The sequence below is a fragment of the Hemicordylus capensis genome, chromosome 2 (assembly GCF_027244095.1).
Source record: "Hemicordylus capensis ecotype Gifberg chromosome 2, rHemCap1.1.pri, whole genome shotgun sequence".
NCBI lineage: Eukaryota > Metazoa > Chordata > Lepidosauria > Squamata > Cordylidae > Hemicordylus > Hemicordylus capensis.
In genome coordinates, this window is record NC_069658.1 from 103,740,065 (window position 1) to 103,757,262 (window position 17,198).

Here is a 17,198-nt window from a genome sequence, read left to right on the forward strand (position 1 = left end):
CCTTGTTAAATAGCATGTGCAAGCTCCTTGATCAGGATCATGGCAGTGGGTCCAAATCTAGGAGGGGCTCCAATCCAGCTGCTATTTAGTCAATTAAAAACAAGCCTGTTGGGCCTAATAGTGGGCCTAATGTCATGTGTAGTTTGGCCCTCATATAGCTGTCAAGCCAAACAGAGACTGAAGGGTTTTATTGTGTGTCCTGAAGCACTTCCTTTTCCTGAAGCCTCAGCAAGTCCCTGATCCAGAACGTTACTAGTTGCCCTCCTCCTCCTGAACAGGGCTGATTGAAGCCTTGGACTGTTAAATGAGTACTGCATCTTCAGCTCTGAACTTTGACACTAAACTATTAGGACAGGGCTGCACAATGTTGACCCTTCTGCAGATGTTAGACCACAACCCCCATAATTCCTGACTAGCTGCTGTTGTGAATGTATGGGAGTTGTAGTCAACAGCTGGAGGGCTGAAGTTGTGTAGCCCTGGCATAGGGCCATCGCCCCCTGTGCTCTTGAGGCTCCAGAGGTGATGGTGCTGCATCCAGAAGTGAGGGTAGGAGTCCAGTTGGGGAATATGGAGTTCCACAGTACTCCAGCCTCTGCAGGCACGATGATTTCAGAAGCAACAGTCTCAGGCTGTTCCTCAGGGGTCCTTGGTTCCCCTTGGCTCCAATCTGTGCTGGGTCCAGCAGTAGGTTCCCCTCTCTCCCTCCTTTATGTGACATTTTACCTTTTAGGTGTCAAGTGTAGGATCATAAAATAAGAATTCTAGGATTTTTGGTTGCAGTCTTAATGGTGGTAGACAGAGGTGCACATAGGTAATTTTGGAACCTGGACCTAAAAGCCTTCAGAGGGTGCCCCCTTCCTTGCAAATTAAAGATCCCTAATAGGTGTACAAGTGACTGCGATGTATTATGGCAACCTGCAGAACACTCAGTGAATCACAATGTTGCTTAACACTATTTTTATGCTACATAAAAAGGCTCACATAATACCACTAGGCAATTATTTTATATAGCAATTGCTTAACTTGTGTACTGGTTCTGGTCTGCTGCATAAAATTTTGCAGGACACTGTGTCTTATACTTGCTTAATTAACTTCTCAGGGGTTTGCTATGTGCAGTGCTGGAGATGATTTTCCTTTAGATTCTATCGCATAATTGCTACCCTCAGGCCTCCATTCCTTTAAATATTATTACACATAATAGCAACATTCAGTTCAATGGGCTCATATACATAAAGTTATTTATATACTGTGTCTCTCTCTTTTTTAAGGTCTGTAGGCTAATATTTTAACATCACACTTTCACTTGTTCCTTATCAATGTGATCTTAGCTGTGTCTAATTGAGCTTTCCTGTATAATATGTAAGAAACTTGTTTATGGCCTTCCAAAGATTCTACTTTTGCTTGGCAAAGCTGAACAAGCCCTTTGGGGCACCTTTATTGGTTACAAAAAAGCTTGCCATTTTCCACCTTACCAATTTTGAAACCCCCCCTTTGTCAGGATCAGCATGCCCTTGATAAAAGACAAAGATTGGTTCTCTTATGTTAGCACCAAAGGAAAACTCATTTACTTCTTCATTTCCAAGGGCCAGTCTGCTTTTTTCCATACCTCCTGGAGTGCATGCAGTATTCATTGTCAATTACAACCTTTTCTTTCCATTTCAACAAAACCCTAGTTAAAAAGAAAATAAGCACATGTGCTTAACTGATTTACCCTGTATTCACTGTAGTGAAATAATCAACAACTGAAGAAGGAATAGATTTCAGTAGGAAGAGTGTGTGTGTTTATTTTTTAAATTTATATCGTGCCCTCCCTGCAAAGAGCTCAGAATGGTATGCATGGTTCTCCCTCCTCTCTTTTATCTTCACCAAGACTGGGATGGGGCAGTAGCTCAGTGGCAGAACATCTGCTCGCATGCAGAAGGTCCCAGGTTCAATCCCTGGCATCTCCAGGAAGGGCTAGAAAAGACTCCTGCCTGAAACCTTGAAAAGCTGCTGCTACTCAGTGTAGACAACACTGAGCTAGATGGACCAATGCTCTGACTCTGGAGAAGGGAGCTTCCTATGTTCCTATGACCTTGTGAAGTAGATTAGGCTGAATGACGGGCTCAAGGTCACCAAGTGAAAACTTAAGTCTTAGTCTTTCTGCATTGTCTATATGTAATGGATATGTTGGGACAAACAGAGTTCCTCCCCGCACCCCGGGCAAAGTCCCAAAATTTGCAAAATATATCCATAGATTGGCTTGCTTGCCAGCCAGTGGTGGTTGATGCAGGTGCTGCCAGGGGTGGAGGGAGAGGCACCTAATTGTATATTAGTAGGTGCTTGCCTCCCATACCACTGCACCTGGTCAGAGGATCGGCTCCACCACTCAGCTGAAGGCCAGCTGAGTGGTGGAGCCGATCCTCTGCCACAGCGGGTGCTGGGTGGTGCACCGCTGCTGAGAAAAGCTTTCAGGTGTGGTGCTACGGGAGGTAAGCACCTACTAAATTACAATTAAGCCGCCTTGAGATTTTCTTAATGAAAGGTGAGGTATAAATTTAACAATAAATAAAAATAAATAAATAAAATTAAAGGTGCCTCCCAGCGGCACTCACATAAGCTGCCACTGTTGCCAGCAACTTGTTTGCAGGCCATTAGGAAAGGAAAGATTGTACTGTCCAGTCAGTGTCGACTCCTGGTGACCACAGAGCCATGTGGTTTTCTTGGTAGAATACAGGAGTGGTTTACCATTGTCTTCTCCCATGCAGTATGAGATGATGCCTTTCAGTACCTTCCTCTATCGCTGCTGCCCGATATAGGAGTTTCCCATATTCTGGGAAACACACCAGCGGGGATTCGAACCAACTCTTCTCTGGGCCTCCTGCTCTCTAGGCAGGTTGCTTTCCTGCTGCACCATTAGGTGGCTCTTTAGGAGCATCTTAAATTCTATTGTATAAATAATCCTCAACAATTTATGTGTCAGTACTGGATGGCACGACTAAAGCATTTTAAAATACTTTGAAGTACCTTGTAACAATGAAGGGCTGCATTGCCACTTGCAATTAAGAAGAAAAGAAAGACAGATGTTATATGACAGTTGAAGTTAAAGAAGAAAATATTTCTACAGATGCCTAAAAAGGATTTTAAAAAATAAATAAAATTAGAAAAATACAATATTTCTTAAACAAATGTCTTTCTATAGTGCCCTGGGAAGTGTTAATGGAACTGCTCCAAGGCAGATAACCTTGGCTACATTTTGGGCTTTTGTGCGGGAATTAGCAAGCTTGAATGGAGCAGCCCACTTTAGAATAATGTTGTGCAACACTCTGGTTGTGGGAAGAACTGAACAGAGAGGTTAGAGTTCAAAAATAAAATCAGGTTTATTGGAGGGTTTGGACGTACAGGAAGAGAAATAAAGATTAATAGGCAACAGTATTTAAATAACAAACACTAGCAAGACTAAGGGATTAAAAGGACTAATTGTCTCACAAGGAGGCAATTTGGCTTGAGTTTCTGAATTAAGTTCACTCAAGGCTTACTAGAGAGAAATGGTCTTTGGAGAGAACAGCTTTGGATTTTAGAAGAAGCAAGAAGGAAGGGAGTGAGAGCTTTGAGAACAGGGGTTAGCTATTACCTAGACCCATCCGGTGGGGTGTTCGGACCCTTGTAGCTCGGTCAATATCGAGGGACCTCTCTTCTCTGGGGCAGGCAAAAGGCGGGAGGAAGAACCCAGGGACCAGGCAGTCAGGAAACCAAGAGAAATCCAAAGGGGATCTGATCTCGGGAGCCCAGGATCTTGCAGCCAAGAGGGCTGTGCATACCAGGTTAGGATAAAGGGCCAGCCTGGAGGTGCCAAGCAAGACAGGAGTGAGAGTCGAGCCGAGCCAAGGCAAGGCAAGATGGAGGTGCCAAAGCCAAGAAAGACGTGACGACAGGCAGCTGACAAATCTGAGGAAGAGACACCTGGTGAATCCAAAGGAGAGACACATGAATTGATTGTGTCATGATTAATAATAGCCAAAATCTTGCCCAAGGGAATTATGCTGATTCCACCTTTCTGAAAAGGTGGACAACAGGGACAAAGTACAGGACACATCTTTGTCCTGTTCAAATTTGCTGAGTATACTTCCCTTCAGTACAAAGGGTGAATAAGTCTGAGAGACCTGTGTAGGGTGAAACATAATGGGCACATCTGGGCTTATCTCGTGTCTTTTTAGAATACTTGGGAGTGACTAAGAATGTTATCAAACTTGCTTCCCTTTCCCTGAGCAGCCATTAACATGCTTGTTAGCAAAGGAGATGACCTGCTACCTCTTATTGCTCCTTCCTGAGGAGATAACTTGGCCAGATCCGATGTGCCAACACAGGGAGACTACTTGGCTAATTCTTGAAAAGAATAGCACTTGATTAAATCACATATGCTCTGGTTTCCCCACCTGAAAGCAACCACGGGGGCATATGCAGGAAGGTCCTCCTGCAATCCCAAAATTAAACTTGACTTGAGAGCCACCATTTCCTAGGCTACATGCCAAGCGACCTCTATCTTCTATATATATAATTCTCGAAGGTGTACCCATGGCTAATCCCCTGCATGGCAGCTCTCACAAGAGTTCACAAGCAGAAGCACTGTGGTGATTGGGCAGTGGAGATTCCATATGCAGATAGGGAGGAGGAGCCTGTGATGATTAAGGACAGTTGGGATGCAACTGTTACTGGTCGGAAGATGTTTTTGATTGTAGAGGAGAGGGATGAAAAGAGAGAGAGCGAGCAGAGGTCTGCGAAGAGAGGGGTCATGAGGGAGGAAAGAGCCCCTTCAGGAGAAGGAGGCTGCTGTTGTATGAATTAAATGAGGAAACAAGATGAACAAGATCTGAAGGCAGAGAGAGAGGAAGGAGAGAAAAAAGAAGAAAAAGGAGAGGCGAAGAAAGACAGAGGGGAAGAGTGAGTTGAGGAGAGAGAAAGAGAGAAAAAGAAAGGAGGGGGAGAGAGAAAGAAGGAAGGGTGAAAGACAGGCCCGGGCCTGTCAGCAGCCTGAGGGGAACGAGCGTCCATAGTAGTGGCAGCAGTGAGGAAGGGCCCAGTCTGCTGCTGCTGCTGCTGCTGCTGGTGTTGCTCCTGTGGGGAGGAGCAGGAGCGAGGCTCGGGTGAGGGTGGGGAGGTCTCTGGGGATAGGGGACTGCAGCTTGACCAATAGGTGCTAGCAACACTACAGCCACAACCAAGAGGGGGTGAGGGGGATTTAGTAAAGGGAATGACCAAGAAGGGTGAGGGGGATGGAAACATTCAGATGGAGGAGGAGGAGCAGGAGTGCAGCTCAGGTGAGAGTGGAGAGATCTCTGAGGTGAGGGAGGCTGTGGCAGGGGGTGAGGGTAGCAATCAAGTACTAGCACGCAGATGCTCTGTGTGGGTTAAGCTAGTATTTGATGAATTAGCTCATGCAAACCTATTAGAGATCTCATGGCCCCATGGGATGTGACCAGCAAAATGTGGGGACTACAAGCCTGTAGCCCCAAACCAGGTATAGGGGTACTCCTGGGAGCCCCCAAACCGGCTCTCTTGGTAACAGTAGATAGGATAACAGGCAGGTCTCCAAAAAACCAAGCAGGTTTTTGTTTTTGTTTTGATCGTTACAAGGTACTTCAAAGCATTTTAAATTGGAGTTTGGGCTGTGGCATCTCTAAGACAAACATGCCCTTCAGTTCAAGACAGGAAGAGAATCTGATTAGGTAGAGCTATAACTGAATGTGCCAAGAGACTTCTTTAAAAATAGAGAATGGATCATTGTTGGCAAATATGCCACTCTTCTGTTGATGTGGATCAACGAATAGTTGACAAGTCCTCTAAGAGGCTGTGCAGGCAAGGACTTGTAGCAATGTAATCTAGAAAGGGTAAAGCATGAATTCTATCATCTTTACAGCAAGGAAAATTGTACCAGTCACAGGATTATCATTTCGAATGGGGGAGGGGATTTCAAGAAAGAAACAGAGACCAGCCCTATTCAGGTGTTCAGTAAATGTGTATGGTATACATGGTTACAGTGCCAAGTGAAAACCCCACCCCTGCACTGATATGCTACATAGCCCTGCCCCCTGTATTATTATTATTATTATTATTATTATTATTATTATTATTATTATTATTATATTTTATTATTTTACATTTATATCCCACTCTTCCTCCAAAGAGCCCAGAGCGGTGTACTACATACTTGAGTTTCTCTTTCACAACAACCCTGTGAAGTAGGTTAGGCTGAGAGAGAAGTGACTGGCCCAGAGTCACCCAGCTAGTTTCATGGCTGAATGGGGATGTGAACTTGCGTCTCCCCGGTCCTAGTCCAGCACTCTAACCACTACACCACGCTGGCTCTGTGTACTGACTACGAGTATAGTGTTTTTCAAGAAAAATACTGTACCCAGGGAGAGATACTTCATGATTAAGAACACAGGGTGCTGCAGCAGTCACACAACTTCACAACTTCATTGAACCATTGCTACTTCTATGGGAGATTGGGTACATGATCCTTTATATCAAAAGCATGCAAACAGTTGTAGTATACTTACAGTAGAAAACCCTCTGCAGAAATATGTAAGGTTCACATTGGCCATATTAATGCGAATGACTTTCCCCCTGCTTTTAGGTATTTATTTCAGAACCAGGCAAGTTCAGCCAAAAGGTGAAAGTGTGGATTTATGAATACTGGAACTTTACAGATTCTATTGCAATCATCTTGTTCATGACTGGTTTTGGCTTGCGCTGGGCTGATCCTCCACTTTATACAGCAGGAAGGTTAATTTACTGTCTGGATATAATATTCTGGTATTCTCGGCTCCTTGATTTCTTTGCTGTGAACCAGCATGCAGGTCCATATCTGACAATGATTGGGAAAATGGTAAGTTTTTTTGTTTTTGTCTGCGGAGCAGCTTTTCCTAATGAGGCTGCTGCTTTTTGTTTCAGAAGGACATCTGTGCCTTTCATTTCATTTCATTTTTAACCTGCTTTTCAGCCAAGATTGGCTCTGAAGAAGTTTATAGAATTAAAGCTCATACAAATGTACTGTGCATTAGGGATATGCTGGTGAGGGTATGACAGTTTCTTCTGGCCACAGAAGCTGGTTCAAGTTTAAGATTATTCCCTCCAGAGGGAGGCACCAGAAAGCGTTTTCAGATGGATTCAGGTGTTGGTCAACATTAAAATGCCAGCCAGTAGAACTAGTCCTTTGGATGAGTCAGTTCTTTTAACATGTCTGGCAAAAATTCAGCAGGAGCTGTTTCACATGGGTTTTTTTAGTTCACATCTCCTCCAGAATGCAGTTTGTGTGTTCACATATTGGCCAGATTTACCCCGAGGTCTATGCAAGCTATTGGGGAGCACTTCAGACATGATTAGGATTTTTCATTATGCATTAGAGTGCAGCCCATTTTATATCTGGGGTTAAAAAATCCACTTTTTAGGTCAGGTTTGTTGTGTGTTTTTTGCAACTTTGAACTTACAGTAAAGCTTTGTAGTAAACTTGCAGTAAAGCCTGCTGTCTGACCATGTTCCAGGTGAAGATTCATTATTGAATCCTCACCTATTGACTTTTGCTTTCATGAGTAAAGAGACATGTCAGGATGGCAACTCTTATGGGTATTTTTGTCCCATAAGAACATAAGAATTACCTTGCTAAATTATACCAAGGCCTGTCCTGTTTCAAATAGTGTCTAGCCAAAGACCTCTGGAAGTTCATATTCCCTCTTGTTTGTGCCCAGCTGTCAGGGATGAACTGTGGGCAGTGGCCATTAAGTGGCACAAGGCTAGAAGCCAGGATCAGAAGACAAGCAGTGGGGCTCAGGGATCAAAACTGGTAGTTAAAGGATAGGAACATGGCAGTGGTCAAGCCAAGTAGACTGTCAGGAGACAATTGTTTATCTCTTCAAAGTGCTAGATCAAGTTTATTAAAATCAAAACGGTGCATCCTCTTCAACAGAAAACCATTTATTTCATTCTGATTTTGAAAGTCATACCATTCTGACGTCTGTGCTTAATTTTCTTTTTCATGCAGACAGCAAACATGTTCTATATTGTAATTATGATGGCCATAGTATTGTTGAGTTTTGGAGTGTCTCGAAAAGCAATACTTTCTCCAGCTGCGAAGCCATCATGGACTCTTGCACGCGACATCGTATTTCAGCCTTATTGGATGATGTTTGGTGAAGTATATGCAGGAGAAATTGATGGTAGGTCTGCTTTCATTGAAATGCCATGTAGATAATCATAGACAGTATCTCTTAACACAAGTGATATGCATCACTGATGGTAAGAAATGCTAAGGGATTTTTTGCTGCTCTCTGCCACCCTATTAAATGAAAGGTGTAATTTGACACTGCCCAGCTTGCTTTGCATGAGTAGCAATCCTGAGTAGCCCTGACAGCAAGCTAGGATAGGCTGTCTGTGGGGGTCTTACAAACAGAGGACTCACGCAGGGGCGTAGCAAGGCTGAAGTAGATGCTGGGACAAAAGGGTAGACCCCTGACCCCTTCTTCAGAGAGGCACAAAGGGGAGAATAAAAAGGAAGTTGCACTCAGCCTGTGGGTCTCCCTCCCTTAGTCACCCAGGGACATTTGTCCCCCCTCTTTGTTCAATTGTAGCTATGCCTCTGGAAACAGGAGTTTAGTGCTGTGAAAGTTACATGCACGTTTTCCTTGGTCTTAAAGGTCCTGGAGAAGACTAAGTGCTAGGGATGTGCAAACCGGCTTGAGGTTGAGCCTGTTCACCATTGAACTGGTCCAGCACAAGGGCTCGCCCTTGAGCCAGACCAGGCCCACTTGGGTTTGACCTCAAGCTGAAACCCACTGGCCAGCTCAGGGCCAGCTCGGAGGTTCTAATGTTAACTTTTTTAATATAATGACTCTCTGGAGGGTCCGGCGGCCGTTGAAGGTGCTGGTGTGGCTGTGTGTGGTGTCTCCCTAGTCTCCCTCTCCCCTGCCGGCTTTCCCCCAGTCCTCTAAGGGCCATTTTGACCCATTTTTTGGTTGTTCCAGCCCTTTCCCTGGTGGCGGTGGCCATTTTGGAGACCACCATGCATGCACCCTGGCCATTTGTGTGGCTGGGTCATGACTGCCACCAAAATGGCCACCACCACCAGGGAAAGGGTTGGAATGCCCCCCAAACACCCCAAAATGGCCCTTAGAGGACTGGGGGAAGGCGGGGGAGAAGGGAGACTGCAGAGACCCCCCATGGCAGCATCAGCACCCCCCAAGGCTGCCAGGCCCACCAGTGAGTCATAGTTAGAGTGTGTGTGTGTGTGTGTGTGTGTGTGTGTGTGTGTGTAATATGCTAGAACTAAAACCGGACATGCCTGGTTCTGTTTTGAGTCTGATTTGGATTGCACACCCCTACTAAGTGGGCAGAGTCTGGCTTCAGTGCATAAGGACAGGAGAAAGAATATGAACCACTTGACATGGCAGCAGTGAACAGTATAGAAGGAGAGGAAACAGTGAGAGACTGAGCTCACCCACCAGTTGCAAGACCATTTTTAGCCTACTTTACAGTAGGCTTATGAGCTCACCTGGCATTCCATGTGTCTATCCCCCTCCATCAAATCTGCAACGCCTGGACCAAAATGAACCAAATTTGGTACAGTTGTAGGGACAGATAGGGATACCTCAATGGTTCAGTTTGCGATGATATCATCCACCCTAACTCAGGATGGCGGATGCACAAACCTTTGAGGTGCAAGTGGGCTAACTTATGAAACACTTGGCCAATTTAAACCAAATTTGCTACAGCTGTAGGGATACATAGGAATGCCCCAATGGCATAGTTTGTGATGATGTAATCCATCCCAGTCCAAGATGGCAGACATGTGAACATTTGAGATGCAAGTGGGCTAACTTGTGGACTTGTCTAACTGTTTCAAACCAAATTAGGTACAGGGACACCTCAATGGCACAGTTTGTGATTATCTCATTCTCCCCAATTCAAGATGGCTGATGTGTAAACATTTGAGGTGCAAGTAGGCTCACTTGTGGACCATCAAATCAAATTTGGTACAGTTGTGGGGACAGTGAATGGAAAGTAGGCAGATTCGTTCTTACTTGAACAATTTGTTTTCTAACTAAAAGCATTGTGCTTAGAATTAATGAAAAGGCTGTAATAACAATAAACATTTGGAAAACATGATGAGGGTGTATATGTTGGAGATCTTGGATGGCAGTAGTGAGGGAACTGTATTTTGTAATGGGGTGAAAAGCCATGGCAGCTTGTTGTGGTTTGGTCTGGAAGCCTCCCTGATGTCTTCCATACAGCAGCTTTTTCATCATAGCCTTGTCTGGTCTATAAAATATGGAGCAGAGGCCCATGTCTGAACCTTGGTTACTGATTTATCACTTAAGGATGAATTTTTTGATTCAGGAACTGGAATTCAAATCTCCCTTAAGCCACAGATGTACTGTGTAGCCTTGAGCAAACCATTATCTCTCAGCCTCAGGTTGCAGATGTAGGCACACTTACTATCTACATGATGGGTAATAATAAGATTTTTTTAGAGACGGTGGTAGTATTTGATAGAGAGTATTTGAAGGCACATATAGACGGCACTACAAAAGGGTTTGATACTTCACATGTCGTATTCTCTAACCAAGACATAGCTTTTCAAATTGCTTTGATTGTTTTGACCTGGTTTTTAAAGTATAAATTGCGATAGACTTTGGTATTATATGCTTTTTTAAAACAAACAATATTTTCTTTTTATCTAAACCTGTAAAAGTAGTAGCTCTCTGTATTGGTGTGTAACTCAGAGCAGGAGAAATCACTTGAGAAGCTGCATTTATTACTGTTAAGATTCATTAGTATTAAAACCAGTGAAGCTTTCCTCTTGGTTTTACTTAGGCTGAAGTGTTTAGCTTATAGATGGGAGATAGCCTTTTCATTAGCATCCCACTCCTATGACAGTTTTATATTAAAAAATACTATCCTTTTTTAAAAAAAAAAAAAATACAGCTTGTGAAACAAACCCAGACTGTCCTCCAGGTTCCTTCCTGACACCATTTCTTCAAGCTGTCTACCTCTTTGTACAGTACATCATCATGGTCAATCTGCTGATTGCTTTCTTCAAGTAAGTATCCAGGGTAGGGGTTCTCAGCTTTGGGGCCCCAGATGTTGTTTGACTTTGGCCATTATAGCTAGAGATAATAGGAATGGTAGTCCTTTGGCCATTGTGGCTGGGGACTCAAAGTTGTATTTCACAGCTAATGAAAATATTACCATTGTGGTGGTTGCTATTATTTCTATAAGACAAATAATATAAAAAGGATAGAATGGAGAGGCTTCATTGAAAGAGGAATTAGATAAAAGCCAGCTTTCTGGGGCTACAAAATATGGAAGACTGTGACTCTAAGCAGACTCTGTCTGTCTTGACACTTACCATGGGCAAATGTCTCCATCTTACAAGCAAGTTAGGCTGTTCATTACCCCCAACAGATTATGGCTTGTTTCTAGTGAATTGCTTTTGTACCCTGCTTTAAGCTTTATTTTCAGCTATCTATGGATGAAAGAAAGGTCTTCCACCACTTGAAATTATTCTTAAACTAGTTAGCTTGTTAACTTTGAGTAAGAGCTGTGACATAAAGTGGAGGTATAAATATGGAAAGGTTATCTGTATTTAGTATGTTGGTGTTTCCTTATACGTTAGGATCTCTTACAACCAATCCTACAAGCCTTTTCACAGTTGAACAATATTACTCAGAATAAGGCCAAACATGCTTGGTTTTCTGTGTATTGTATAATCTTGTTGCATTTAACACCTCTTAGAATATGTTATTTTTTAAAATTTGTTAGTAAAAAAATTTATGAATTTGATCACTAGTGCTATTTAAGGATAAATGTGTGCCCAGATTCCATAAGATCCTTTGTTAAATTGAAGCTCCTGAGCTCTTCAATTTTGTTAAATGAAATGAGCAGGAGATGTTTCCGTCAGCTTGATGGCCTTAATTGAAATGCTATACTATACTTAGCAAGAGGTATCTTGTTAAGATTATTTAGAAAGATCTCCGATAAACCTTTTCCCTCTCCTTTCTACTGGCACCCACAGTAATGTTTATTTTGATATGAAATCTATATCACACAACCTCTGGAAATACAACCGATATCGTTACATCATGACCTATCATGAAAAACCATGGCTGCCACCTCCTTTCATCATCTTGAGCCACATTGGTATCCTCATAAATTGCCTCTGTCACCACCGGACACCAAATGAATTGGATCAAGAGGAGGAACACGTTGAATTGAGTAAGCAGAGTCTGGTATTTCTTACATAAGAAACAAGTTAGTCATAAAGTTGCAGAATTTTTAAAAAACAACCCTTGTATTATTGTACCCTAGTGTTACGCTCAGATTAAGAAAATTTAGGTCTGTTCCATCTGCTTAGAGAAGTGGGTTACCCATAATTTCTTAGTCACTTTTCTATGAAATAATCTGCAGAAACTTCTTCTGCATCCACCACCAAAAGCATTCTATTCCAGAGCAGGTAGATGGCTCCTTGATAGTTTTTCTGGAATCATCTAGTTTTTGATGTAGGAAGGCAGCACCACCCAGTGGAAACTGAATGCAAGTGCTTAGTTGTTATGAATTGATTCATGACTCAAAAGATCACATACAGTTCTAAAGAAGATGACAATATGCAGAATGACTAGGTCAAGGTCACTGCAGGATAAAAGATTTAATGCTTTAATAAGGGATGCTATGTATTACAAATATGCAGCATTCTCAGGCAGACTCTATGGGCCAAGATCCAGAGAACCATGTTACAACAGTTTTTCACTTTGCCCTCCTTTGAACAGCAGAACCTAAATTGCACTTGAAAGTCCCTAAGGTTTAAAAACCACTTTGCTAGAGCCCTTTGCAAACCAGTGATGTGTGGCAGTGGTTGAGGGAAGGGGAGAGAATTAAGGATTGTGCCCATTGTCTCCAGTTTCAGCCTCCTTCTGTTTATCCAAAGGTCCCCTTAGTGTCCACATGCATAAAGCTGTACATATGTAGGCTTTCTCCATATGACTGGGAGCCCTGCAAAATAGCCACAACAGGGTAGTTGATGACACATTCAGAGCCTGTGCACATGTGGCCTCTATTCAGAACTTTGGAAGAACATGTAGAGATCAAGAATGGGGACAGTATTATTATTATTATTATTATTATTATTATTATTATTATTATTTCAATTTCTATACCGCCCTTCCAAAAATGGCTCAGGGCGGTTTACGCAGAGAAATAGCAAACATGATCCTGATTTCGAATGACATGAAGCTTCTTTATAGTGAGTCAGACTAACCCAGTATTGTCTACCCAAGCTAGTTGCGGCTCTCTGGATCCCAAGCATAGGTGTTTCCTATAAATAGCTGCCTGATTATTGTAAATGGAGATGCTGGGTATTGAACCTGTGAGCTTTGTGCACAAAATATGTCCTCAGCCACTGAGTTATAGCTCCCTCATTGCCCCCCTTCATGCTTTCAAAGTGTCTGCACAGGTGTTGGGTTTAATGGGTATCTTGTGTTTGAAAAACATAAGCTCAGAGCCACTGTGGATGCAAGGAACTACCTGCATGGTTCTTTAGGATTTCACTTCCAGTGATTTTTTTCTCATTTCAAAGTGCCACATTATACCTAAAAGAGGAAATTTGTTTAGAAGTGACACCACACTGAAAATGAATCATGAACGTGAAGGCTCAGAGTTAATTTTTATATTCTACTTTAGATAATAGTCATGATTTATTTAGAGAACAGCCTGCCATTTGTAGTAGCAGGGACATTCTATCTGATCACCTATGGTTGTCAGGGTAATGAAGACCCCCTGATATTGCTAAGCCCAAATATTTAAAATCAAGAGATTTAATGGCCAGGATAATTAGTAGGCTTTTGTCATGTTGTCGTCTAATTTCAGCCAAACCTTAGGATTGGATCTGTATTTTCTTTTATTATCCCCCCCAACATTTATATAAAATGAAAGTAATCCTAACACATTCCAGTCGGTGTTACAAAGTGCCACAGAAGGTCTATATGGCTTATGAACATGGATACAACAAATATTTATATACTATTTTTCAACAAAAGTTCCCAAAGTAGTTTACATAGATAGATAGATCTAAATAAATTAATAAGGTTCCCTGTCCCCAAAGTGACAATCTACGAAAGAAACACGATAGACACCAGCAACAGCCACTGGAGGGATGCTGTGCTGGAGATGAACAGGGTCAGCAGTTCTCCCCCCGCCCCGCTAAATGAAGAGAATCACCACTTTAAAAAGGTGCTTCTTTGCTCAGTTAGGGGACTTCTGGGCTTGCAGGCCTTTTATGTCATCCATGCTTTAAATTTTCTAATGCTGACTTTCTAAATGAAGTTTTATCACAACTAGTCTTTCTTGGTGTATTTAGAGATCTCTTTATGAAATTATGAAATATTCAAATATGAAATTATTAGTATTCATTTTTACTATGCCAGTCTTTTTCCTGAAGCAAGTCGGTGAATAGCTTGCTAATTATCTGTGCTGAACTCCCAAGGATCCCTTGCTATTACAGAAAATGTACATTTAGTAGATTTGGAAATAAGGTGTAAAACTATTTGATCTGGATCGTGACCCATTGCATTCATAATGAATGGGTTCTGCGTTTGCGCAGGGACCTCGCGGATAGATTGACTAGCTCTTTGTGATGCCTCCAACTGCCCTGCATGTGCTCCGTGCTTCCATTATTTTCAGCAGTTGGGGCTTGTCTTGTTCAGTTTCTTTTAGACTGCCTATGCGTCTACACCTCGTATTGTTAGCTCCTTGGTGATGTATAGAAATAGTTTGGATAAACACAGTAATCAACTTCGGAAAGGATACGGATAAAGTTTAATAGTGTATAAGAATTTGGACTGGTTATGGATGACGAAATAGCTAAACGATTCAAACAAAAGGGGGGAAATGATACGTTTCCCCCGGGACTTGTCCGGTGGACGTGCAACTTGAAATTGCTAGCTAAAGACCAAAGGACTGCTTATCGACAATTCTAGATCACAGCAGACAGGATTTTTACAATGGTATCTACAGGTGAAACTCGGAAAATTAGAATATCGTGCAAAAGTCCATTAATTTCAGTAATGCAAATTAAAAGGTGAAACTGATATATGAGACAGACGCATTACATGCAAAGCGAGATAAGTCAAGCCTTAATTTGTTATAATTGTGATGATCATGGCATACAGCTCATGAAAACCCCAAATCCACAATCCCAGAAAATTAGAATATTACATGGAACCAAGAAGACAAGGATTGAAGAATAGAACAATATCGGACCTCTGAAAAGTATACAGTGTACTGTGCTTGATTGGCCAGCAAACTCGCCTGACCTGACCCCATAGAGAATCTATGGGGCATTGCCAAGAGAAGGATGAGAGACATGAGACCAAACAATGCAGAAGAACTGAAGGCCGCTAATGAAGCATCCTGGTCTTCCATAATACCTCATCAGTGCCACAGGCTGATAGCATCCATGCCACGCCGCATTGAGGCAGTAATTGCTGCAAAAGGGGCCCAAACCAAGTACTGAATACATATGCATGCTTATACTTTTCAGAGGTCCGATATTGTTCTCTTCTACAATCCTTGTCTTCTTGGTTCCATGTAATATTCTAATTTTCTGGGATTGTGGATTTGGGGTTTTCATGAGCTGTACGCCATGATCATCACAATTATAACCAATTAAGGCTTGACTTATCTCGCTTTGCATGTAATGCGTCTGTCTCATATATCAGTTTCACCTTTTAATTTGCATTACTGAAATTAATGGACTTTTGCACGATATTCTAATTTTCCAAGTTTCACCTGTAAACCTGTCGCAAAGCCAACTTTCAAACGCCACACGGAATGTTGGGAGAAGCTACCGACAACACTTGCTTACTTTGCTTGGGGGAGCAGCAGAACCCGACAACTTGTAAGATATGCTGCTCATTCTCAAAACAAACTCTTAAAAATCAAGCACTGTGTCTGTGAGTGGCTTTATACGATAAAGCACTTCGACCACCGATGCCAAGACTGATGTACCTGTCGACATCGTGGTCGGTATTGAGCACAGAATCGTGCCTGGATACGACTCCTTTGGTGAATCCTGCAATATTACACTCTAAAGCCACCAAGGAGCAGAAGTTAAAGCATCCGGAAGTGGTAGAAAAGAAACATCATCGACGCAAGAAGCATAGACATCTTTATTTCACTGATGAGGAGGAGGACTCCTCTCCTAAGAAAAGAACAGCAAAAACAGACCTCAGAGGCAGCAAACCCTCAAGGACAGGTTTACAATCTGTGGTCGAAGAATGGGGATCCTCAATACCAACTATGGTGCCGAGCAGAACACCTTCGGCATTGACAGCCACGGGACCAAAAGTCTCAGCATCGACATTGGCCAAGGCACCTTCGACATTGATGGATTCGGGACTGATAGGCATGACACTGAAGGAAGTACTTCCCTTGGTATTGACAGTGCTGGAGAGACAGAAACCCATAGACTTAATGCCAGCACAGACGCCAATACAATCACCAGTGGAGATGCCACAGAGAACATACCAGCCAGCGGGCTATATGGACTTTGGGGAAGGGGCAATTGGAGAAGAAGAGGTCGCTTTAGACCCCCAAACAACAACTTCATTGTTTGCAATATTAGAATCCACAGACAGCATTCCATCTGGCTCGACTTTTCAAGGATTCACGAGCAGGGGTCTCAATATCAAGCATGATACCGATGACATAGCACTCTCGTACCAAAAACACCATCGATGTCACCTATAATAGTTCATCCTTCAGTAACGAACCTAATTTGGCTAATGTGTACAACCACAAATCCAATAAGACTAATGTCTCAATTGAGACAGTCGACTGATCGAATGGGTGTGACCAGACCTTTGTCTATTTTTGCGCGATCAGGTGCAGGCTATGTCCCCTGGAAGTCACCACTGCAGTATACATCCACACAGAGCTTAACTTCCACCTGTGTATCTCGTCAGATAACGCATAATTGTGGCTTCAAACACACGCTGACTGTGGTATACCCTGCAGATTACTCAGAATACCAGATTTGGAAAGTGCAGCAAGAGGCTTTACAAAATGTGCAGCAGGCGGCATTGCATGCAATACTTGCACTACCTAAAGAGCCCGAAAGGGTACTCACAATGGCGTCTATGGCAAGTCAGGCACAAACCCTGCCTGTACAG

The 17,198-nt window shown here is 42.7% G+C and overlaps 1 protein-coding gene across 1 annotated transcript in view; it reads left to right on the forward strand.

Annotated features, from left to right (window-relative positions):
* The window catches only part of TRPM6 (transient receptor potential cation channel subfamily M member 6), a 140,732-nt gene that overhangs the window by 51,187 nt on the left and 72,347 nt on the right, over positions 1-17,198 (forward strand). The window contains exons 19-22 of the mRNA XM_053300488.1: positions 6,617-6,868; positions 8,021-8,195; positions 10,960-11,074; positions 12,050-12,249. Coding sequence (XP_053156463.1) covers positions 6,617-6,868; positions 8,021-8,195; positions 10,960-11,074; positions 12,050-12,249 — 742 coding nt within the window. The remainder of the gene's footprint in view (positions 1-6,616; positions 6,869-8,020; positions 8,196-10,959; positions 11,075-12,049; positions 12,250-17,198) is intronic.